At 41.8% G+C, this 25,124-nt stretch overlaps 1 protein-coding gene across 1 annotated transcript in view; it reads right to left on the bottom strand.

Moving 5' to 3' along the window:
- mast4 (microtubule associated serine/threonine kinase family member 4) overlaps positions 1 to 25,124 on the bottom strand; it is a 79,193-nt gene that overhangs the window by 24,892 nt on the left and 29,177 nt on the right. Inside the window, exons 4-5 of the mRNA XM_020616921.1 lie at positions 16,464 to 16,495; positions 115 to 203 (exon numbers count right to left, since the gene is read on the bottom strand). Of these exons, the coding sequence (XP_020472577.1) occupies positions 115 to 203; positions 16,464 to 16,495 (121 nt within the window). The remainder of the gene's footprint in view (positions 1 to 114; positions 204 to 16,463; positions 16,496 to 25,124) is intronic.

The raw sequence follows: 25,124 nt of genomic DNA, 5'->3' as shown, positions 1-25,124 counted from the left end.
ACTGTGAATTAATGGCTCCACCTCTGTGCACCAATGCATGCGTTTCTGACACTGCGGCAAGGAAACAGTGCACACACATTAACAGACGTGCACACACACTGCACATAAACGTACCTGTAAGAGATGAGAGAGGGGAGTGAGGTCGAGGTAAACCTGAAGACTGACCGCTTCCTATCAGGCTTTTTCTGTTGCTCGTTCTGCAGCTGTGAAACCACAAAGGCAAATATGAGGCAGGACAATGGACAAAGAAATTCTCTCATGACTGCAGGAAAAAAAAATCTCAACTCATATGTGAAAAATGACTAAAAAATAAATTAACGCCAAGGCTGGGAAAACACCGAGGGGCTTGGCTAAGAGCTTCATTTTGAAATGTAATACTACTACTGAATTTATAGCAGTGAAATATTTCACAATGAAATCAATCTGAAGTGATGTGGGTTGAATTCTCCCTTCAAGTCATGCAACTGTAGCAGCTGTGTACTCTCATGTGTTGTGTGAAGAAACCTCTCATTACTATAGGGTTAAGAAAAATGCCATCTATCTGCTGACAGTCACGTTTCAACCACTGCTCCAATACTGTACATCAGGAGCTCCCTCTGCCACCACCTTAAAGTAACAGGCGTAGTCTACAATCCTGGAGTCGGCATTAAACTCTGATGCACGCAGCGGCATAAAAGCAGAGACAGAACATCTTGTTCAGTCCCCAGAAAAGGAGGTTCTGTAGGCATTGTTCAGAATTCTTTTATGTTTGTTAGTAATGTTAATATAGGATTGTGACTCATGAGGAGCCACTGTGACTCAAAAATGTCGCCCAGTTTTTAACCTTGTTAGAAAAATGAAATATTCCAAGTAGAAGTAGTTTCAGTGTTCAACAGTACGACTAGTCTAGGGTTTATACTTTCAAATTAGCAGCCGCCAGTGGAGACATAGTGCCCGATGAACACATTCATTTCAAGGTCGGAGACTCAATGACATGCAGTTACATAATCTCCTCAGAGAAATGAACCATTTCCAACTGAACTGTTAAGACGTTATTCAGTAATATTTCCAATTCTGTGCATGACACAAAAAAAAAGCAACAACAAATTCACTCTAGACTTCCAAGTGTTCAAGCTAAGATTGTTTATGAAGAGTAAAACCATTGAGCTATAAGAGAGAATCCTTTACTCTGGTGTAGACCTAGAATAACCCTTCATGCAGAAGAGGATGAGAAAGACAGTCAGTGATGATTTCAACCACATTAACATTGGTATTTAAACGCAGAGTGACAGGAACATATTTGAGTACTTAAAACTCGATAAACGACAGCTGCAAATGATGCAATAATTCAATTGCAACCTATTTAAACTGACGCTATACAACGTCGTGCTGCAGAACAAGGAGACAGGTGGCTCACTTGTATTTCTGTTGAAACAATGGTCTTATAGGCAATTTCTTCTTCTGCAACGTGGTTATGGCTGAGATTACCAACAAATTTGAGCTTCTCCTGTCAGTTAACCACAGTGCACGTTGTTAGTGTGCGTCTGATGTGTGCCAGCTTGCACTGAGAATGATTCCTCTTATAATTCCTCACTGAAATGTTTTCCCCTTGCATTTTTGTTAGCTTCCTAGTGCCGTTCAGATGGATGCATGTTGGTAAACAGCTGTGCGTTACACTTTAATGGAGATGGGTAAACAAACCAGGCTTACGTAACATTAGGCTGAACCAGCCACATCGTCACGACAGTCTTTTCTCTTGTAAAAGTAGACCATGATATTTGAAAACACTTCTAATAAAGTACAATTTTCACGTTTATGTGGCTTGTCCTAGTAGGTTTTCTTTTCCGTTTCTTCTCATTCTGCTATTTGCTAAATAGACCCGACCTTAATAATATACATCCAATATGTATTGGACAGTGGCACCATTAAAGTGGGACCCCCCCACCCCCCCAACCACAGGGGGAAGAATTGAGCAAATTGCGGCACCAAAATGAGGAGGAGGACACAACAAACTACTGGGCTGTGGCTGCCTTCCATAGTAATAAACCAATATATAAAATTAAAAACAAAAACAAAGGCTCCGCTATAAGAGTCTCAGTTGACCGACAGGTCTAACGACTAATGACTCGGCTGTTCGACTATTCGGGGCAAAATCAAACCATCTCAATGAATCACAAGGGAAACCTTGTTCTGACTGAAATCCCCTCGTCCTTGTTTACTAAAGTGGTTTTATGGCTAACCCTGCAACTGGGAGTGTGGATACTTGCCATAAATCTTTTATGATCATGTAAAGGGAGTGAATAATATGCGGTACACACGTGCACAGTTAGAGGATCAGATTTAACAAGATCTATTTATACGTGGATTAGGCCAAGAGAATGCCATGCTGCTGCCCCATCAGCCCTCTTGTTGCTTCACCCCCTCACTACCCAGCCCAGTGTATGTACCATCATAAGCCTGATTAGAGAGCCGACGTCAAAAAAACTGATTCTGGATTACTTTACAAAAACAGTGCGACAGTGCGCGGGGGGGGGGGGAAAGTAAAGCACTGGGCAAAGGCGACGGTGAAAGTAGGCCAGTGTTGTATCTACGTTGTCCTGCAGATGTGCGAGAGCCATATGAGATTTATCAGTCTTGATTATATACAACAGACTTCACCTCATCCAACTACCGTCACACTGCACGTAAAATCTCCACAAATGTGGAAACATCTTTATTTAGCAACTAAAAACAAAAACATAAAGGGGTTTATTAAAGTTAGATACTTTACAGGATTTGATGACAATATTTAACGTTTACATTTATTGCCTAGTCGACACTGACCTACATTACTGCAACTCTTTCAGATCTTACAAAGTAACGTGAATCTGTCAAAGACAACTCTTAGATTTCCCCTTGCTTAGCTATTTCAGGTAAACGGAGACAAAAATAGATAAAACCCTTTGATTTACAGGTCTGAATCCAGATACTTTGACGTCTGATGCCATGATTATTTTTTTTTTACTTGAGCAAGTCCTGCTCCCTCATCAGAGCTGTCAGCCGAGCTGACAAAGCTTTGTGCCACATAAATGTCTGCTCCTCGCTGACAAACCATGTTCAAAGTCAGACATATGACACATGATGCTCTATTAATAGTTTTTAAAAACCTGATTCTGGGGTAAGAAACACTGCAGCTTGTTTTTATAGCCACTGAAAAGCTGTTTTCTTTAAGACACTGTCAGTTTCTACATCTGAAGTTGTACAGTACTACACAGAAGTTTTTCCACTTGGAGGGAACTTGTATTTTCAGATACAGTGCGTGACGTATTTAACTTAACACCTAAAAGCTGCAGAAAAGTTCCTGCAGTTCCTACTATTTTCACAAATGATTAGAGAATGTGTACAGTAGTTTACAGTCTTCTTTTCCACTGTGGCCTTGAACAGCTGTGCCAGCTGCTGTATTTTGAATCAAATCAAACATTGGTCATTTATACCAAAATTGTTTGATCACAACTTAAATACAAGAGCGGGTGAAAAAAAAGCAACATCTGGTCTAGACACCAGTTTTAAATCAAGTCAGTTTACTCATAAACACAGAGGAGAAAGACCTGACTACAGTCTCAGACTATGCTTTTACAGCATGAAGCTTCAGTTTTCTACAACTCAGATAGTGGTTTCCAAATGGAAAAGAATATGCACTGATACATAATGTCCAGAAACAACCAGCATTTCATGCTCAGCTGTTCTTCACTATAAAATAGATCAAAGGAGGGATTAAAAATAAATATCAGTTATAAAGGCTTCACCATAAAAAACACACAACTGGTATAAAGTGGCTTAGCTGTACAAGGGCGTCTACACACTCAATAAGTTTGGTAACATTAGGAATAGCATTTAAAAGTCAAACAAAATAACATTCACAGTGTCACAAAGTGGTGACACCAGCAACCATATTCTCACCATTTACATTTTCCAGCTGTTAATTACAGGAGTTAAAGTACACATCCTGTATAAGCAACATGAAACTGCCTCAACAACAAATATTCAATTACCATTTGACTTACAAAGCAAACAACAGACAATAGGGAAGAAGGGAACACCCAATGTCTTATTCATTAAGCAGCTCAGCACACCTACTGTAAAATACAAGGAAAACATTCCCATTGTCACTGCTCCAGAAACTAGAGGTGTCAAGTTAGTTTGGTAGAAAACCCAGCACGTTACTCTGAGCAGACTGATTTCTCTAGCCAGCTTTAAAGTAGCCCAACTAACACAAAAGAAAACAGTTTCAAAGGTTACCTTTTGGACCGACGCAGACGAGCTCCGCTGAAAAAATGTGGCATGTTCAAGTTGGACAATACTGTCCACACATTCAAATCTGACATTGTGTCCAAGATGGAGATGTGAAGGGGGCTTCTGAAGCCCTTGTGAGGAGAGGTGACGGACTCGGGGTTCAGGAGAGTGCGACCCCCATGGCAGTCCCGAGAAGTGCTCCCATTATAGCTCCCCGTAGGCCCAAACCTCCTCTGTACAGGCACATCTGCAGCCAGCTGTGGCATAAACACACCTGCAGAGAGGACACGTCGTCCTCCTCTGCCCTCTAATACAAAGGTAATCTAGGGAGGATGCTGAAAGGCACACAGAGCGAGTGATCCAGCCTTCACTGAGGCAGGACTATGAAACCTAATACCAGTACTACTCTCACTGCCACTGTGTTGTGTATCCCAAACACTCACCCTGCTCCCTTCGCTCAACATGCATCATATCATGTAACAGGCGCCTACCACTTCACATCCTGTCGGGGGGGTTGTGAGACAGAGAGCTAATGCATCATCAGCACACCCGCTGCTTTCACACGCTGGCACCCCTCCATACGTCCAGTGGGCCAGCGTAATAAGCAGGACCTATTTGAAATTGAAATGCTCTGTTTTTTGCATGGATTTTTTCTGCTGCTGCATAAATTCTTCCCTCAGCTGTTCTCTGCATAGACAGTCCTACCTCATTCATTCGACGGGAGCCTCACCTTAAGCTTATCACCTTTGATCCTCAGGTCTATTCTACAAACAGATAAGCAAATGGCTACAGGGAAACGTGCAGACTGAGCTTTCATTATATCCAAAATATGTTCCAGCAAAATTAAACTTGTTAGGAAGAGTCGCACTCACGCAGGCACAAACACACAAAATCTGGTATTTCATCAGTTCAGTGATGAATTTGACTTGCAAGCCCTGCAGGAATGTGTGAGTTTATGGCTGGCTCATGACAGCAGCCTGTGGGCAGCAAAGTAAGCAGGCAAATTCTCTGAAGTAGCTGTCAGGTCTACCAACACGACAATGAACCATCACAGACGGCTCACAAAGACTCCAACCTTGATTGCCTATATTCAATAACTACTCTCCACAGGAGAGAGAGCAAAGTTCAGGCTCCAGGGCTGTGATAAGTGTGTGTGCAGTCTAACGCTTCTGTAATCACATGATATTCGGAGTAGTACACACTTACATAATCCAGATTCAAAACATTCATTTTGTATTATCTGAGTGTCAAGTTGGAACAGAAAGAAAAGTAGCCATCAACCTCATATGAGCACATAAAAGATAAATGCAACTCGTGTTAAAGAAAGATCACCAGTAATGTGTGTTCATGTCCAATATTTGAGCCAAGTGAATGTCTCCTTTTTTCTGCCACAACTGATTTTACATCTGCAGCAGCCTCGAGGTGAGCTGAAACTATTCATTTTAAAAAAAATAATGGTTCAAGTAATTTGTTTTAATCCAACAAATCCACTGCTTCCATCTTATCTAAAGTCTTTATCTGTTATAGTACACTGAGTGTCTTTGTGCATTTGGGGAGACAACATGCTGCAGACAAAACTATGAATAAAATTATCTTCAGAGTAACTGATGAATGACAATAACTGCTGGATGCAACTGTGATATCTAGAAAAACGGGATAGCAAAATCAGCGGTTCAAAGACGGGCTGGAAACTTCTCTAAGGAGCTGCAGTCAGATCTGAGGACCGCCACCATGTTGCAGATGACTCTGATCGCTTGCCAAGTGCAGCATCTGCAAGGGATTCAAAAGCTCAGCAAGAGAATCTGAGGGCACCATCTACAAAGCAGGCATGCCGCCATCACTGTCAGACAACCACTGGTTTCTACTTGCACACACCTCTTCTATAATAAAGGGTATAATAAAGCCATTTTTGCCAGTGGCTCGGCCCTTCTCCCTAGAGACTAGTGTGACAGCCTTCACTCTAATTATGGCTCTGCTCCGTTTCTGCGTTCCACATAAGAAATGATGGTTCAAAGTCAAACTTGCAGAGAGCGGCATGAAGAGGGAGGTCATCGGCAGTGCTGGCATCGCATCCAGGAAGTGTTTGTTACCGTCCTCTGGTTTAGGACTTGGTTGCTCTTGAAAACAAAAATAAACAGGGACCAGTATTTTAACAATGACAGTTTCAATAGTGAGATGTGGAAATGAAGCATGTGCAGAAAGATACATGTGCAAAGAAAACTAATTATGGAACTATTACCGCTTCCATATAACCAGACGTGCCACTACCATAATGAGTCACATGGGACAAAATGTAATTCTTCGCAGCAAACTAATTAGAACAAGCACCAATCGGTTACAAACTAAACCTGGGAACGCCCAGCATATTATATGAAACAAGTCTTTGCTCCAATATGAATTTGGAAGCCACTTATCACTTCCTTAAGGGCTGGACTTTTACTGGTTTTGTGTCCAGGTGGGCAATTAAACATGGTGCTGCATCATCTGCAGTGGTGGTGGAAACACACCAACACGTTATACTGTCACCTCATAAGTTGACATGGTGACACTTGGCTATTTATTGTTTACAGTTGACAGGCAATAATATCAGCATGATCTCCAGCTAGGTAGCGAATGTAATTCCAATATGCACTCTTCTCCTTTTAGCTCCGTGTTGGTTTCCACCGATCTTATTAAAAAACATCTGGCTCTCTAGAAGCTCGGTACGACGTCTGCCAGCTATTCACCAACTGCCTGCCGGCTGTTTGGTCGTGTACAGTGGATTTGTTTGTAGGGAGTCTAGTTGTAAACAGCCCATGAGAACAGTGAGAGTGAACCTAAACACCTAGTTAAAAGATGTTGAAATGAGTCGCAGCGCTGACAGAAACTACAGAATCACAAGTGGCACCTTTTTCTTTGCAGCCGCGTTAATGTAGTTTCCCTCAGTGTTTGCTTTTGAACATTTTCTCAACATCATCTACTCTATGTACAAGTTTTAGACTAAATGAAAACAGTATATTGCGACTCACAGTAAGGCCTGGCCATTTAGTTCAACACCATAGAGATGCAACCTCAGCAGCATCAGAGGCAAAGTTGTGCATGTGCAGATGAGCTGTAGTACAAAGAAAGTGTAGGATAATGTATTCTAACACATGCACTGGACAAACCCAACCCACTGTGACACCAAACCCTGTGCTTTAAAACTTAAGTGAATAAAAACTGAAAATGGCATTAAAGAAAAGCAGCCAGTAAAAACACTTCTACATTCTGACTCATAAAAACACCTGCTGCACTCGACTCTCTATGAAGACCGAGTAGAACAAGAGAAGATCAGAGGTGACATGGGTGGGTGTTTCATGCTATTCATTGATACAGAAAACTCTCAAAACTGAAGAAAAAATCTCTTTCATTCCAACCATCTCTCCTCTCAAAATCTGTCAAAAGCAGCTTGAATAAGAAGACCTGACAGCCAGTCAGACACACAGACACGTCTTGCAGTGTGAGCCGTCCATCTTTGAAAAGCCACGTTCTCTCCTTTAAAACACACAACTTGTCCACTTGTTTCTTAAGTTGGATCATTAGTACAAACATTTTAATACAATACAGAACATAAAAACAGTCAGGAGGAAATCCATCTTTAGCTCTGGTGATCTCACAGATTATATCTGTGTGTAACAACATCAGCCAGAGACGGAGACAAAGCAGACGAGACTCGAACCTGTCATGTCATCAAAAGTCGCTGGATCACAGGCCACCTTTTAATCCATTTGTCCAGACCTCAAGTGCCCGAGAGGCTGGCCGGTAATTCCATAAACACTAGAACCATAACAAGATGGCTTCAGCATTAATGGCCTATTTATGTAAAAGTGAAGCTGCAGATGAAGAAAATACAGATCAGAGCTTCCCAGTGGGTTGGATGTGGACCTCCTATCTTGGACAACACTTGATGATCTGCCAGTGTGCACAGATTTTTAAATACTAATCATAAACTAGTTATAAGAAATAAGATGGAATATGGAACCATTAATAATAAGCCTTAAACGAATCAATTCAGGATTCAGATTGAGACCATTCTTCACTTGGATGTTTTGCAAATGCTACAAATCCTACTTAGCACATGAAAGAGGAGCATAAACCTCAGAACAGAGACAGTAAGATGGGGGAAGGGGTGACACCATCACTGTTACATAAGCTCTGTGTCCTCGTCTCCAAGCGTCATTCCATCGGCAGGTGATTTTAGGATGGCAAAGTGAAAGCTCAGTCTCAGCCTTGTGACATTTGTGACATATGAGCACAAGACCGACTCACACGTGCACCAACAGGCTTATCAAAACAAAGCAGCCGTGGCTGAAGAGCTCTTGCTTACCTCCAAAAATGAAACGCGTGCAGCGGGCTGCACGGGCTGCAAGGGCTAGTGGGAGTGGGGCTCAGGCTCCGAGGAGTGAGGCTGCAAGTTAAATGAAGTGTAGTGAATAGTTGTCTTTTATTACACACAGGACAGAACCCCTCCCCCAACACACACACACACACAGTTCTGACTCATGCCCAGCTGAAGACAGCAGCATCATGAAGAGTAAATGCTTCCTGTTACTTGAACTGAAACCATGTTGGAAACAGGCTCCCAAGGCATTTGTCTGGTTCTGCAGTGTGTGTGTTTGAGCCCATTTAAATTCTGACCAAAATGAAAGAAGATAAACAAGCACACATGCTGAAATCCTACAGGAAGTTACAGATCAGCCTAATTTCACAGTCTAACAGCTACAAACACTGGCTCTCCAGTTATTCCAGCCGTACAGAGACTTGGCACCGATGCGATGTATTTAAACTACACTGTCGGCAGTGACACTGCACAATACCAGGTCATCTAGATGTGAGTGGAGGTGGTGAGGCGAGTTTCGCTGCAGTGGCAGTCCAAAATCATTCATCAGAATATTCTGATACCAACCCTATTCAGTCCCATGGTTGTACAAGTAGAATCTAAATACCTTAAAGGATACATCTGGGGTTTTATTTCTTTTTTTTCCCCACATTAAAAGAGACCAAAAGCAGCTCTGAATTCAGCTTGATGCATGTTTTCCCCTGTGCCATAATGCCAATGCTGTCCAATACCTATTAAAAACAGTGAGCCAAACTGTTGCCCCAGGTGACACATCCATTCAATCCAACAATCATGGTCGCTGTAGCTCATCTTGAGTAAATTTCACTTGCTCTGCCCTGTTGCAGTAAAACACTCAGAGCACCAATTTCATATAAATAAAGGTATATTCACGGCACAGTGTTATAGACTTATCTCCAGTTGGCACCAACAGGCTTGGGGCTGATATGTTAAGGAAGTTGGAAAGTAATAAAGCCCCTTTTCCACCGCCTGGTACCGGCTCAACTCGATTCAACTCGACTCGCCTTATTTGTGTTTCCATCAGTCTAATTTTGGGGATAGTACCTGGTACTGTCTTTGGTATCACCTCCATCATGGTTCCAAATGAGCAGAGGCGATACCAAATGGTGACTAGCGATGGGTCAACGAAATCGCATCAACAACGTGCGAGACGTCCTGGATCAAAGAAAATGTCATTTTTAGAAGCAACGTTGTCGAGCACTACTAAATAAAAACAGCCACATACCGAGAATCGAACAGAATACTGTCGATGTCCTCCATTGTTTCCGTCTTGGTTGCCGACGACGTCATGGCAGTGTAATGTGCCGTTGCTATGACAACCAGCTACACCGATAGGGGACCGTCTGCAGTGAAAAACCAAGGACCCGGTACCAAAACCGAGTCGAGTCGGTTCCATTTAATGGAAAAGCACCTTTAAAGCCACTTGTTAGTTTAAGTCTGTTCATGGGTACAAATATAGAAACACTGCAGTTGCAGGCCTTGTCCTGTAAGAAGAGCTCAAATAACCCCAATGTACTAAAAGGGACAGTCCACTGAACACTGGTCCTTTTAAAAGGCTGGTTAATGCAACATAATGCAGAGCTTTTTGTCTGTACAACAAGATAAATGTTAGAAAGATCTGGGGCTTGTAAGTGAAAATCAACACACTGAAGAACAATTATCTTTAACAACTTCAGCTTTTTCTGGAGTGTCTGTCACTGAGTCCTAAAGTCTGTGCACAAGCAATGGTTTTAAACCAAATTTAACATAATGGCTCGTCAGTCCAATTTCACCTTCTCAATTGCAGGTATTAAAGCCTCGAATGGAAGGAACTGTGACAAATGCCTTGTTGACCTAAATAAAAAATGTACCAGGTCAAACAAATGACTGTGGCTGTGATGAAAGGGACAAGCTGCCATATAAACACACAGCCTTCAATGATTCACTGCTTTTCATGTTATTGATCGCATCCAACAAACACCCATCACAGGTGTGTTGTGAGTGTGTGTGCGCGTTTCCTACTGTACGTGTGCATTACGTGTGAGTCTGTGTCACACCAGCTAATAAAGCACACTGTGCATTTGCAGCACTCCTTTGCGCGACATATTGAATGTCTGTCTATCTCACACGCACACATGAAAACATAAAAGCACGAACATAAACACAATCCAGTAAGCCAATGTTGCCAAGCTGTGAAGGATGTGACTTTAGACTTCCTGCTGCAGATGCTGCTAACACTAATACTGCACAGAGCTTACTGCACCAGTGAAAGACAGCAACAAACATGACACAGAGACGGATGAAGCTACACACTGCAGAGGAGCTGCCTTCCCGGTAGGACAGCGGAGAAAAATACTCACTCTAGCGTCAGCCCTGGAATTCTCAGCCTCTCCCGCTGGGCTTTCATGGCTGAACTGTGCTCGTTTGCTCTATTGTGGTCATGATATGCATTCACATTGCCTCTGTGCTTGCTGCCCCCCTGAACTGACAAAGAGCCAAACCCAGCCACCACAGAGCGATGAAACGGATTGGTTTTCTCTCCTCCAACAAAAAGGGAGGGGGTAAAAAAAAGGGGGGTGGGGGGGCTACGGTTCTTGTTTTGGTCTATCCACGTTCCACCTTGAAGCTGTCAAATGAAATTCTCAGTTTTCTGTAGAGAGCATGGAGGCAGGACAATACCCCTTCTTCCCTCCCCTAATACACGCCCCCTGCTCCTTCACAAACGTATGCACATTCATGGACCCCCACCACAACAACTCCTCCACCAGCTGGTGACTTGCTACACAGCAGAAATGCATGCACTACATTAAATCTGCATTTGTGTCCGCTCCTCCACACGCAGTCACCTTGACAGATGCTAACACAAGGCACGTACTGCACGATGCAACATCAACACAAGCACAGGGATGATGTCATCTTTGAGGGGAAACATAATGCAGCACCACCTGCCAGTCCGCGTCATTCGGCGTACAGCAAGATAAACCATTTCCAGACGCCTGTCACCGGGTCAAAAACAAAACAAAGATAAAGAGCTACAAATGTAAAATCGCTCTGGAATTTGTTCACAACATCTACAAAAGGAAGAAGTGAGTGGGAGGTGTAGCCCTTTAACACAGTGCGCAAGGGTTCAAAAGTAATAGGACGCTTGGCTACTACAGTAAACATTTATTTGGCAGCTGTGAGCTGCTGCAAGGTTGGTTCAGGCACGCATGTGGCTCAGAGTGGGTTGAGAATCAGCACTTAGAGTTGTCTCAGTATAAGGAGTAAATGGGTGACGAAGTGATGAAGATTATAATGAGGTAAAAAAAAAAAAAGCACGCATCAGAGATAAAGTACATTTAAAAAAAAAATACCCAGGTGAGCAAGGTTGTGTAGCCCAAAAACCGCTTCATGTCTGCAAAGCAAGTGTTTCCTTGTCAGTGATGAAGAGAAGACGTCATGACCAAAACCACAAGCCGCTAACCCCCAACAACGGAAGAGCCAGGCTGCAAAAACAACCTGTCAGGGTTCTGCAGCAGAAATGAGGAAAATAAAAACTTACAATGGACAATAATGTTTTACTAGATCTGAATCCAATAGGTGGAACGTATTTGTGACAAAGAAATTAAATATATGTGAATAAACAAATGTATTTTTGGTCACAGTGTGTGTGTGTGTGTGGGAGTCCCAGTATGTTTTCTGTACTGTCAAATTAATCGGTGGCATCTGCTGGGGCTGATTTTTCAACAAGCAGGCAAGAAATCAAGTTGTGCAGGAAGAAGCCTGAGGATTTGAATGTCTCTCTCAGACTCTCTGTTTATTTGATGCACAATTACTCCTGTGATGTTTCATATATCCAAATGAGTGCAAACAAGTCATTCTTAAGACCAGCACACAGGATACATCTGCTGTGTGCACTTGGAGATCTGCACGTTTTCCCAAACCAAAGCAGAAAAGTCAAGTGGTTTAAAACTAGGTAGACATCTCCACAAACCAAATGGTGCATTAAATGTATTTACTTTGTCATCACAATGAAACAGAAAAGAAATAAATACTCAGCCAAGCTAATTTACATGTCAACGTGACTTTTCAGTGCTGGTCATCTGTGGCTTCTGTGAAAGGCAGGCAAATCACCACGGCTTTCATAATAATAAGGTTTAATACCATCACTAGTGAGAGAAAAACTTTCCCTGGCTCCCAGCACCGAGTGCACAGGAGCTTTTATTCAGCCTGAATTCATTTGAAATCATTTCTGCCTTGATGGAAGAAAAGCAGAGCCACATCAGTGACTGACGTTTGGTGGTTCATAAAAATCATTTATGCACCACTACAGCCCATCCTCTGATGTGTCTGGATTTAGAATTACTAACACGTACACCCACTTTAACACCTTCAAATTAATGTCTCCTGTCTAAAGGCGTTTCATTGTGGCAGGTCAGAAAACACCAAACACGACTGTTGGTGTACCTAAGAACAAAGCGTACTCATTATGAACATTATTCATGATTAATTCAGACAGTGACTGACTTGTAGCTGAAAATGCCGATTAAAAATATGTGCTTTCATTTAGCATTAAGACGTTTTAGGACGTTTAGCCACTTGGGGAAGTGCGACAAGCTGTAAACGGAGCACTGACATACTGTATGTACCGCCATTAAAGCACTGACAAAATCATAGTTAACGGTTGCCTGTTCATTCATCCAGCAGACACAGAGTAAATTTATTATGCATTTCAAGTTGAGTTTGTCAGCTTTTGACACCAAAAAAGCAAGTTGTGGGCAGCAAAATCAAAACTGTGACCTGAAAGATGCTGAAAAGCCCTGCAGAGCTGAGGAGAGCTGCAGAGTGGAGCAGTTATTCTCTGTGGGTGCGAGTGGCATTTCACATCCAACAGTCATATTTTGATCTTTTGAAGAATGTGAAAATATGTATTACTGCAACTTTAAAGTATAAAATCGACCATTTTAGACACGTTTATGAAAATTCAGGGTGAAGACGACAGAGGTGTTGTGGAGGGCTGTGCTGAATCAGCCACAGTAAAAGGTGAAAATGTGCTACCTAGTGCAACACGACTGAACAACAGTCATTTGAAATACTTAATCAGAAGACAACACCACAAGTTCTACTCTCCTTCTATTCTGCATGGCCATGACAAAATAACATGTACATTTTCTAGTTTTGTGATCAAAGCTATGTACAAATGGTTTGCTATCCAAGCCACACTAGCTAGAAGATGATGGCACAATTTGGATCGGTGCACAGAGTAAGTCACAGGGGCATACACATTTTTTTATGAAGGAGAGAGAAAGAGAGAGCATGTTAGGCCGAGCAGACGCTTTATGGATTCGGCCCAATTTTATCCCGGCGCCTGTTTTATGACCTGAATGGCCGATTTAAACGTCTAGTGTGAGTTCACACATGCTATATGATCAATACAGGGTAGGTCTACAACTGATGAAGATGGATTTTGAGAACTTATTTCACCTGAGACCAGACAACATAAGAGTTTGGACTGAGCGTTCCTATCTCGTAGTGACAGTAGGACCAGATCAATTAAACAACATATGACGTCAACAGATGTATTCCAGAGTTGGACTATATTTACACTCAGCAGCAGAGTAAATACCGTCTATTAAAAAACTGAAGCAGCTGTAAAATCACAGGAAACAGGACCCTGCTGGCAAAAACTTCACCTGCAGTGATCAAGTTCCTGTAGTATGCCTGTCACCATGAGATATCACCATAAAAAGACCGTGTAACAGAACCCACAGTCAGCAGGCCCTCTTCAAATTCTTGTTGCATGGCAAAGCAGCGGACATGGCAGCACGACAGCTTTGCTACCTCAGAGCTCAAACTGCAACAGGCTGCGTTTTTGTGCCGATGATGAGAAATAAGAATAGAATCTAACAAAATTCAAAGGCTGTGATTTGAGCTGCCAACACGTACAGAAGAGTGATTTTCAGTTATTCAACCGGACCCAGCAAAGGCCTTCGAGTTATTAAGGTCAACCTATAAATAAGCTCCAATATTCACTCAACTAGAATGACTCATGTTGGCAACGACTTCACACATGACATAATATAAAAGGTAGAAACCATCACTGCTACAACTGTAGAAGAGGAATAACAATGACAAAACCCCCCAGGATGGAAAGCTACTGTGGAAACCTAATTACAGTGGCTGACATGTTGACAGCCGGCACGTTAATGACAACAACTGTTCAGTAGAGGGCTCTCTGTCACAAGAAAACCTCTCTGCACATGATGAACAGTGAACCAAACAGTATCTGAAAAGTTTCCACGCACTTCTCTGTGATTAGAGGATATTCAGATGCTGAGCCTGATGGGATTGTTACAGGACATGCTGCCAACTTCAACGTATGCCTTACTCCAGCATTTGAAGTCGAACACACACGTGGGACAGCAGTCAGAAAAAACATGTTACTTGACGTTTACTTTACCTGTTTTCAAATGAATAAAACGCTCTGGCTGTTTACATAAACCGCAGTTATGATGAATTTGAAGCAGTCACATCAATATTGTCATATCCAAACACCATTACTATGGTTACCAAGGTCACTAGAGGCTCCAGCGCTCCAAATATAAAATGGTGCAGCTGCTGATCTCACAGCAGCCTGTTAGTAATGGCTCACCTCTATTACAGCAGGTGCCCTCGCTGGTGAGGCAGGAGCCAGAGCAACAAGGTGTCGCACATAAAATAGGTCTCCACAATAAAATATAACAACCTAAACCAAAATCAATGTTTGGGAAGTCTTTTATGCCTCGACATGCTCCATCTTGCCCGACATAAATGACAAAGTGTCACCATTAATAACCTGCTAAACAGAAATCTGACCAATGAACCTGCAGAAAGTTTAATTCAGTTTATTGTGCACACTGTCTTTTAGTAATCACATTCTAGATCACTGTAAGAATAATAGTGAAAAATAACATTGCTTTCCAAAGTGATGGTGGAATAAAACCAAATGATCTACTTATTGATCCTGACAGAAAGTACCCAACTCAAATGATCTTATTTATCAAGCAAAATAGAAATTACTCTGCCTCGAACACTAGAACACTGTGAAAGCAAACATCTTAGGAGGACTCCTGATAGAAGAGCCAGAAAACATTTTGCAAATACTAATTTATGTTGGAAGTTTCATTGGGAAAATGGAAAATTGGAAATCTCTCATGTTGTACTGAGAACACCTGGAGGCAAACAGACGAGCGATGGAGAAACGTACCGTCCGACACATTCAGGAGTGAAATATTTGAATTACTTGATTAAGAGTTTGAAGTTTCCACGAGACTTTACTGGATATACTAAAGATATACTGCAGTCACTGCAGGTAGCTGACTGAACCAGCTCGATAAGGACCCTCCGACTCATGGCCGGTGGTAAAGAACCTAATGGAAAGAACCTGAACAACCTTCAGCAAGAGACGACTGAAGTCACTTCACTCAGAGCTGCTCAGTTTGGCAGGCAGCAACAGAAGCTGGCTCTTACTCGAGAGGCATTTGACTTGAGAACATGCAGCTATGGCTGATTGTATCTTTGAGGGTCTGATCTTGTTAACTTATTGCATACATTCATGCTGTTGTGTTGTTTTTATCAACCAGGAGGAAAAGAAGAAAATTACATCAATGTGGGAACAAATTTAAAACACAGTATGCATACTAAGCAAGCAAACACCATTTGAGATTTACACAACACAACTCCAACTAAATTGCCTTTTGCTTATTGGGAATCTAATTTACATCAATTTAAAGCTTGTCTGCTGACACCGAGTGAACACAGAGTACACTGACTGGTAAAATGTGACTGAGTAACTGCAGAAAATATGAAACTTTATATATATATATATATGGGTACTTACAAACTGCCTCTTCTTGGAAGACTCAGCTCTTTCTGCAAAGGAAGAGAGAAGAATTATAATTAATTTTAACATAACCCTTAAATAAATATGCTGCATCTTGTGCACATTTTAGCAAAGTGGATCAATTTGCCAGATTGAGGAAAGTTACTGTTATACCAGGCCAGATACCTGGTATGAATATTCACTGGATTTAAAAAAAACAAACCCTGTATAGCCTGAGAAACACTAAAGTAAACCCACATTAACATTAAAGACCATAGAAAAGTGAAAAAGAAGGACAAGACTGAGGTTTGGTTACAGAAACATGCCAACATCCCTGAATTCTGCTGTTGCAGCAGCAGCTTTACAGCTCCACAAACAGCCACCATATGGAAGGAGACCACAGAAGTGATTTCACAGGTGGGAAACTGTTACATCCCATCACAGACAGCATGTGGAAGAGCTGAACCAAGTGAAATGAAGGCCACGCAACGACCTCACTCTCTCACTCCATACTGACAACTCTGATAAAAGGCATAAAAACACAAAAGCTGAGCACGGGGGACACATACCTGTGAGAACAAATGTCCAGAGTTTACTTTACACCTGAACAAGGTGTAAACTGAGTTGACAATAAGTCAGGTAAATGCTCTAGTTCTGTTGAGTGAATGAAATCTGATGTTCTTTAATAATAATAACACTGTGTGTGCTGGTGAAGCTGGTGAAGCCGACTGAAGGCAGAGTTGCACAGAGGTCAGGGTTTACTGAAACAAACCTGCAAAAGCACCAACATTCTTATGGGATTATACTTTCTCACAGGCATCTTACTTAAAAGGACAAAACCACAGGCACACATTTGCAGTATTGCAACTTGCAAAGCTGCAATACTAATACTGCATCTTTGACTCTGACTGTTAGCACGGTGTTTAAGAGTAGGTACTTTATTGATCCCACAGTGGGGAAATGAAGGTCTTCAATCTAAAAAAGGTGGATATTGTTTACTGTTGAGCAACATAGAGGGAACCAGACAGCACTCAGAGAGTTCAAACCTCCACCAAGGCAACTAAAATCAAACATTACCACAGTTCAACTCTCTAATACGACTGCCTGACCACGAAAACCTGCTGTCCAAGAAAAACAGACATGAGCAATTAATAACTGTGACAAACAAGTAAATAAATGCCCCGTGCAGACAGACATAGTAATGTGCACTTACAGTCCATAGAGGCACACATCTCACTGCATTTGGCTGCATCCAAGTCGACTCTACAGTCAGTTTTCCACCACACTTCCTGTTATACTTATTACAGGGCATTCACACATACTGTATAGAGCAAGTCACGGCTGTCGCTGGGTTATAAATATCACTGCAGCCTCAAAAATCCAGAGATTCAAACGGTGAATCCCGATTCCCTGTTTTAGCGTTCTGGTCCTCCGTGATGAAGAACGTCCCAAAGCTCTTATTTCTGCTCTGAGGAGTGAGGTGGCTGCCTGGAGGAGCCATAACAGAGGATAAACAAATGCATCCTCTGTGGAAGTCTGTTAAGGATTGACACGTCCTTTATTGAAAATCAGTTTGGAATTAGACGCTTCACATGAAGGACTGGAGGAAAGGACGTATGTCAAAGTGTTTCCTCGGTTCCTCTCCTCAAAGTTTTTCCTGGCAAGGCAAATACACAAGTGACGGAAACGTGGATGCAGTTAGAGGAAGTGTGATTCACCCAGAGAGTTCGCTACTGGGCACATCTAGTGACAACAAATGTGCACAGGGAGAACTTGGCACGAGTTTGGTGTTTTAGCCCTTAACATCACCAGCGATGTGTGAAGCTACAGACGTGCTGTTCAGCTTCTTTACAGACATTAAATGACAGATTTCATTAAAACGCTCCACAGAACATATTTCTCTGAACTCTGCCAGTAAAATGAAAAGTAAAACACATCCGACCACAAATGACGCTGCTGCTGCTGCTGCAGCATCTGTTGAGATGCCAGTGCCACATGGCTGCAGCAGTGACAGACAAGCTCACTGTGCACAGATCACTTTATCCTCAGACTTAACAGGACTGCTTATTTAACTACAGTAGTTCCTTGTTTTAACAGCCTCACAGCATCAAACTGTAAACAGCGTATCAATGGTGTGAGACAAATACAAAAGTCTCTGGCTCCAATTATTTGAAATCCTCGTGCTGTAAACGAGGACTGGTAAGTAACCAGGCTCTGGATCAGTTTTGTTTTGTGACTAATTTGATCAGTGACTCTTTGTTGTCTATTGACAACCTGGTAAGGGTGAGGTCTTTTGTCTGAAACCATGTAGGACGCTGGGTTGATGTGTATTGGCTGCTCCAGTCAGCAGAAAAAGTGCTAAGCCCCACTCTCCCTTTGCTATCAATTAGGGATTAATGTCTGGCTTCCCCTGCTGTCGACATGAGACCAAGGGCAGAGAGTTTCCTTGGGAGACATGACCGCAGCTCACACAACACTAATTACCAGCAGGGAATGACTTACGCTGATGGGATCTCCACCAATCACAGCTCACCAAATCGCCGCTTGAAGTCTATAATAACGCAAAGAGACTGAGAGCAAAAGTAATAAATCTATGTACTTATGTAAAAGCAATTCATGCCTCAGGAAACTATTTACATAAGGTGAAATAAATGTCTTGTGATATTTACGCTTTTGATGTTTGATACCTTTCTGAGTAAGCAAAGCCTGTGAAGAGAAAGAGGTCCATTACAAGCAGAGTCAAAGTGCACTGCGTGACATGGTTTTAATGAAACAGAGTGGTAGCACTGCCTCCAACTAATGTTTGGTCTGTCTTTGTCTCAAAATGAGCTTTCTAGCATAAATAAAGAGCCACTGGAACAGCAAACAGCTAATGGGCTCTGTCAAAGGATTATGCAAATTGAAGACACCAGAAACCGAGTCTGGAGAAACTAATCAAGGTTTACTTAAAAGAATTCAACATATAACATTTAGTTATTCTATCTCACTGCTACCTTGCTCCTGTAATCTTCAGACACTTTAGGTTTATATTTATTATTTTGTATAAAAATTATTTTCCACTGTTACTGTGAGGGTCTGCCATTTCCAAATTGCCTTCACACCGAACGCGTGTGTAACTCATCACACTCACCCAAATTCTGAAGGCATTTCTCAAACCCTCAGACTTTTCCAACAAATAACGAAGGCGCCACACCATTGGTTTGGTATCATAGCGGCTCGGCCACCGACTGAGCTCGACTTTCACAAAAAACATGAGACGACGTCATTTCCTGTCGCCATCTTTGCTCAACTGAAAAGAAGCTGGTTTACCTGAGAAAATGACAAAAATGATTTTTTTTTCCTGCACTGGAACAGATTTATGATTCTGCATCATTAGACAATTTAGGGAACACCGATGTATTTGTGAATTTAATCAGAGCAAATGAGAAGTGCATTTTCAAACTTTGATTATTCTGGCAGCGATTCCGTAATACTGATAGACTGACCACATATTCTCAGTCAGTACTGAAGCTTTGCAGGGAGGAATGGCTGAATAAAGCCCAGCCATAGATGGAAATGTGCAGGCAACAGGCTGCACACAACAGCTACTGTGTCCTGCTGCAGATGGAGGCTTTCACGGCACAATGGAACGGGCCTATTATCGCCAGACTCCTTTGATGAAATCATGTGACCTTCTGCTCTATTCCCGACAAAGTAGCTGCAGTAATATTAAACCATGCTCACTTTTATCTCCAGTAGGATGGAACTTAACAAGGACTTAAACTTGTGGTACTTCCAACCCTTGATGTACTCAGAGTCTTGGCCCAACAATGTGTCTGACTCACACTGCTTCAACACCAACAGCGCCACTATCGGGCAGGAGAAATTTATTCAGTGAAAGATTCTATTACACAACAGGCAGGTCAATTTCCAAACATGTCCATTTTTTAATTTGATGGCACTTTAAACCTCTGTGGATTGTAATACATGTTGTGTAGAATACAACTTGAGTGATGCAGTTTTCCTTTCAACTAAACAATGTTACTGGGTTCATGCTGGTTCAGAATATTTTCAAAGAATTCAACAATTTAAACTAAATTTGCACTGATCCTTTTTATTTAAATCCATAATTTAGATGATATCTAGCAAACCTGGCGACGAGCTCTGTCAACAAAGGCCCAATGCTTCATTAATAATTCTGCCTAATGTGTTTAGGATTTTCCTGCATCTTAAGACCAAACACATCCTTGGTTTTACTGAGGGCTGCTACTGAAAACCCCTGTTCTCACATTAAGTCATCAAATCAACTCAGTAGCCTCCTTTAATGTGGATTTCCCCAACGCCCCCTTTTCCTTTTTGCCAGTGGATGCTAGTTCAGCTTCTGTTGTGACCAGTCACCAGATCTACGTGACCACTTTGTAATCAGAGGCTGTTGTGATTCAGTGCCGGCAACCCTCATATGACACTCGGCAAATTGCAGCCTCGGGCAACATATAACTTTAATAGCGAGGGAGATTGTAATCCAACACGTGTGGACACAACAATGTTTAATGTCTGGGGTCCACAGTCTCTACAACACTGCTATTAGGAAACCTGCACGAGTGGCTCAAGGACCAGTGGGAGTAAGCCGTCATCTTCAACCACTGCTCTAGAGCCTAGTTATCAGGTGCACCTTCTGAAAACTAAAGACAGCCACAGCAACTTTATAAGAGCTGTATTTTGGACTGACTGAACAGCTAAATGTCACATAAAACTACACTTTCATCCTGTGTCTCAAAAGAATCTTAAAGGCTGCAATGATCCTAACATCCAAACACAGAGAGGGTAAAAGAGAAGACGCCAAAATTAGAGGTTTCGTTAAGGTTTTTAATTGGTGTTCATGTTCTAATTTAAACTTTTGATGCTCTACAAGGTCTAATACAGAAATGATAACAGGATAACGTGCATGTTGATGAAACTTAGAGGATCCATCACATCATGTTAATGACAGGGTGAAACTTGTAGGCGTTGGTTTTATAATGAATGAATGCAGGTATTCATTTCTTTGTCATTGTGATTGATGCATTTTTTAAATCTAAAACAGCAGACAACCGGTTAAATAAGGCACACTAATAGTATGCTCAGTGCCGTCTTTTCACCGGTGTGTATAAATTTAGGATCACTCATAGAAACACTCCTCCCTAAAATCCACCCTTATTGAGAAACTGTTGGTCCACTGCCATGGCCCACGTAGACTGGGGCGTTCATGGGTGCACCACATACTTGGTCTGTTGCAGGAATACAGCAGTAGTGCGTGCACATTTTGTTCATTTAGTAGACGAGCCCCTGTTTGCTTGAATGAAGAAAGAAGCCCCCCGGTCTTCAGAGGGACCATGGGAACCACAAAGAATCTTAATTAAAGACGACTCAAAATTAAATCTTGGCTTCATCTCATCTAAATGCTGCTTCAAGGTCAGAGACCTCAAGTGTATCTGGAGATTAGGAGAGGTCAAAGAGATCAATAAAGCTGATTATCTGCTCCCGGGAAGTCGACACACTCTACAACACAGGACCGATTGTAGATAGTCTTCAAGTGCATACGTTGACCTCAAGTAGCAAACAAAACAGCGACTGACAGGAGCTATGAGGAGCAGCTGATGAGTGTTAGCTGTAACAAGTGCACCAGTAAAGCCCAGTCCACCGTGTGAAGTAATGTTTACACCATCCTGCACGGTTCAATCTGAAAGACATTGATTTGTCCACCAGGGGCAGATTCAACAGCTTTGCATCCTCACATTTCTCCTCGTAGCTGGATGTTACGTGTCAGCCAATCCAGTGCTGTCAGAGGGAAACAATCCATTAGAAGGCCGACACAGAGCGTAATGATCCTCTAATTCGATGATCTTGCTTTCCTAAAGAGGCCGTCCCTTTAATGTCATGATAATGGCACCGTAGAGCCAAACTAAATGAGTGAAGATATTCACATCTGTCTAACTTCCTCCAGTACCTACAAGTTAGATGTTTGGTTCGTTATCATAAATGGTTCATTCCTCACTCATTATTATCGTTTCAGTGACTTGTCCTGTTAACAGCTGGACAGCTGTTGGACGGGAGCTTGACATCCTTTCAAATGTATGGGGCACAGCTATGGTTTTAAATCTGTGTGTAGCCACCATCTCATTAACACCAGCTGGAAGATGTAGGCCACTGCTGATGTACCGAAATATACTGGGGGTTATTTGCACTTGCTGCTGATGTTATGAATGTGTGCAACAGCTGCAAGCTGAATCTGATATTAGCGTGGGTGTCTGCAGCAGGTAGTTTGATGATTTGTATTGTTAAAATTCAATAGAAATATTAAATTATGTCACTAATGTAGCAGCACTGAACATACAATTCATTATTGGCTGACATTTTAAACCCGATATAATTACATATTAAACTGGAGAAAGCTACAGTAGAATACACAGGACACAAACTGTAGCTTTCTCCATAAGAGCCTTCACTAATGTTGGAAGGAATTATTACAATTTTATGAAATACATTAGCTTCAGGCTCCAATTCCCACAACACAGGCCAAATACACATGGGTGACTAAAGGAAGATCATAAATTATGCAGGAGTCACTGATTAACCTGCTGATTATTTTCATGATCGTCTGATTTATCTAGTTATTCAATTCACAGAATGCAAACACTGGACAAAACGCCCATTTTGACTTTCCAGAGTCAAAGGTGGTGTTTTCAAATGCCTTCTGTCCAACCATGAAATCAAGGATATTCTGTTTATTACCACATATGACAAATGAACTTCACTAATCTAAGATTGTTGCTAATAAATTAGTCAGACGACAACAGAAACCTTTACCAGAAATAAATTCCTGCTTACACAAGCTTTGAGAAGAGGTAATACAGCAATCAGAGCCAATATTTAGCACGTCCACTAATGGCCAGGACCACAGCAAACTTACGATAAAGGCAGCTACATACACAGATTCTGTTCATCTACCTGGAGAAGGTGAGTAAAAGGCCACAGAGTTGTTTGAGTCATGCTCCGTTTGTCAGTCAGATCAAATAGAGATGAATTAATGGCCTTTACACAAAATGAATCTCTTATAGGAGCCAACATGATGTAGTTCCTTCTTTGGACACCAGAGGCTGCTATTGTGCAGAATTTGATCACTAGTACTGGCAGCTCTGTCTGCACCATTTCGTTTTCTACACAACATCTCTTCTCCAGCAGTTAAGAGCTTAGACATTTATTTAAATTAGTTACAAATATCAACTGCAAAACATGCAAATGTGTCTGTTCAACTGTGGTTCAGAGATTCTGGTTTCTTGTTTACGTGTTTGGGTTGTAAGAATTCTACTCTGTCCAAGCTGATAGCACAGTGAGGTCCAGTGTGTTAATTCTTCCTCAAGGACAACTCAATCTTTTAATCTCACCCCTTTAACAGCTAATAGAAACTCACATCTTGCCCAAGGACACTTCAGCAGAGAGACTGTTCGCCTCTGATTAAAGAAACGTTATCTTATTCGCTTGTTCAGCACAGAATCTGTTCCCACTGTCAGATTAGTACAAAGACAATATCTCATTCTCATTAGAATATATCTTTGTACCCAGTGTTAATAATATAATATACGTTTTGATCATATGAACAGGATTTATCATTTAGCGATAAACAAAAACGTGGCAGTTGATGGCCTTTCTGGTGCCGCACCGTCCCGTTCTGTCAGCCGGGCTGCATCTCACCAGCTGGCTCACAACACTTCACACAAACGGCTCTTTGGAGGCACACAACATCGCTGCACTTGTCTCAATAGCTACTTTTTATTATGAGGCAGTGCTGGATTGATGTGTTAGAAGTACAGTAAAGCTCACAATGCAGTGTGGTAGCTCCTGACAGACTGCTCCTAATTAAGATGAAGGACATGTACAGCTGCTATAGGCTTCATTACAATCCATATAAAACCTACAAATTTTATATAATGAGGGAACACTGCTGCTATATACCAGCACAACCAGACTGCAAACCTAGTGAGACTAGAGGCACAACCATAAAAGCTAAAGGGAATCATCTTGTGTGAGGACATTGCTTGTTGAAAGCCACATTGCTCCAGACATGGCAGCATCATTATAGCTACGTTGGTACAGACATAATGACGTTTATAAGTTACTCTTTTTAAAAAAAAAAAAAAAGAAAAAAGCACCAACCTAACCCTGTAAGCAACAACACAAGTCTAATGCTCCACTCCGCATATTTATAAATCACATAAAATACAGGAAAAATCACTGGGAATCAAACGTCTACAGCATTTACCAACACCAGAACATCATTTAACTAGAATATAACCTTATTGAACTGTGTCTCCTCCAGACAAACACAACATACCGACAGCGCCGAGTTGAACAACACGTCTTAGTTCCTCTGTTTATTTAGAGAACTCATTAAAGTCTGATACTGGGAAACCACCTCTCCTGCATATCGTTGGTTAGTCTGCGGGTGTTTTCGATGGGCCTACAAATAGATTCTGCACCTGGTCACATTCATTAGGCATCAACGTGCACATTAAGGTTTTTTTTTATTCTTTCTTTGATGATTCAAGATTAAGTAAAAAAAAAAAAGTGAGACTACAAGGCCTTACTGGAAACCACAATAAGAGCTGTTCTGTAGCACACGGCAACATTTTTGACCAAGTCTCCTTTCCTGACCAGAGGAGG

This window comes from Monopterus albus, unplaced genomic scaffold, assembly GCF_001952655.1.
Source record: "Monopterus albus unplaced genomic scaffold, M_albus_1.0 scaffold181.1, whole genome shotgun sequence".
NCBI lineage: Eukaryota > Metazoa > Chordata > Actinopteri > Synbranchiformes > Synbranchidae > Monopterus > Monopterus albus.
Note: the sequence above shows the minus strand (reverse complement) of the source record. Positions and strands in the feature narration are given on the sequence as shown.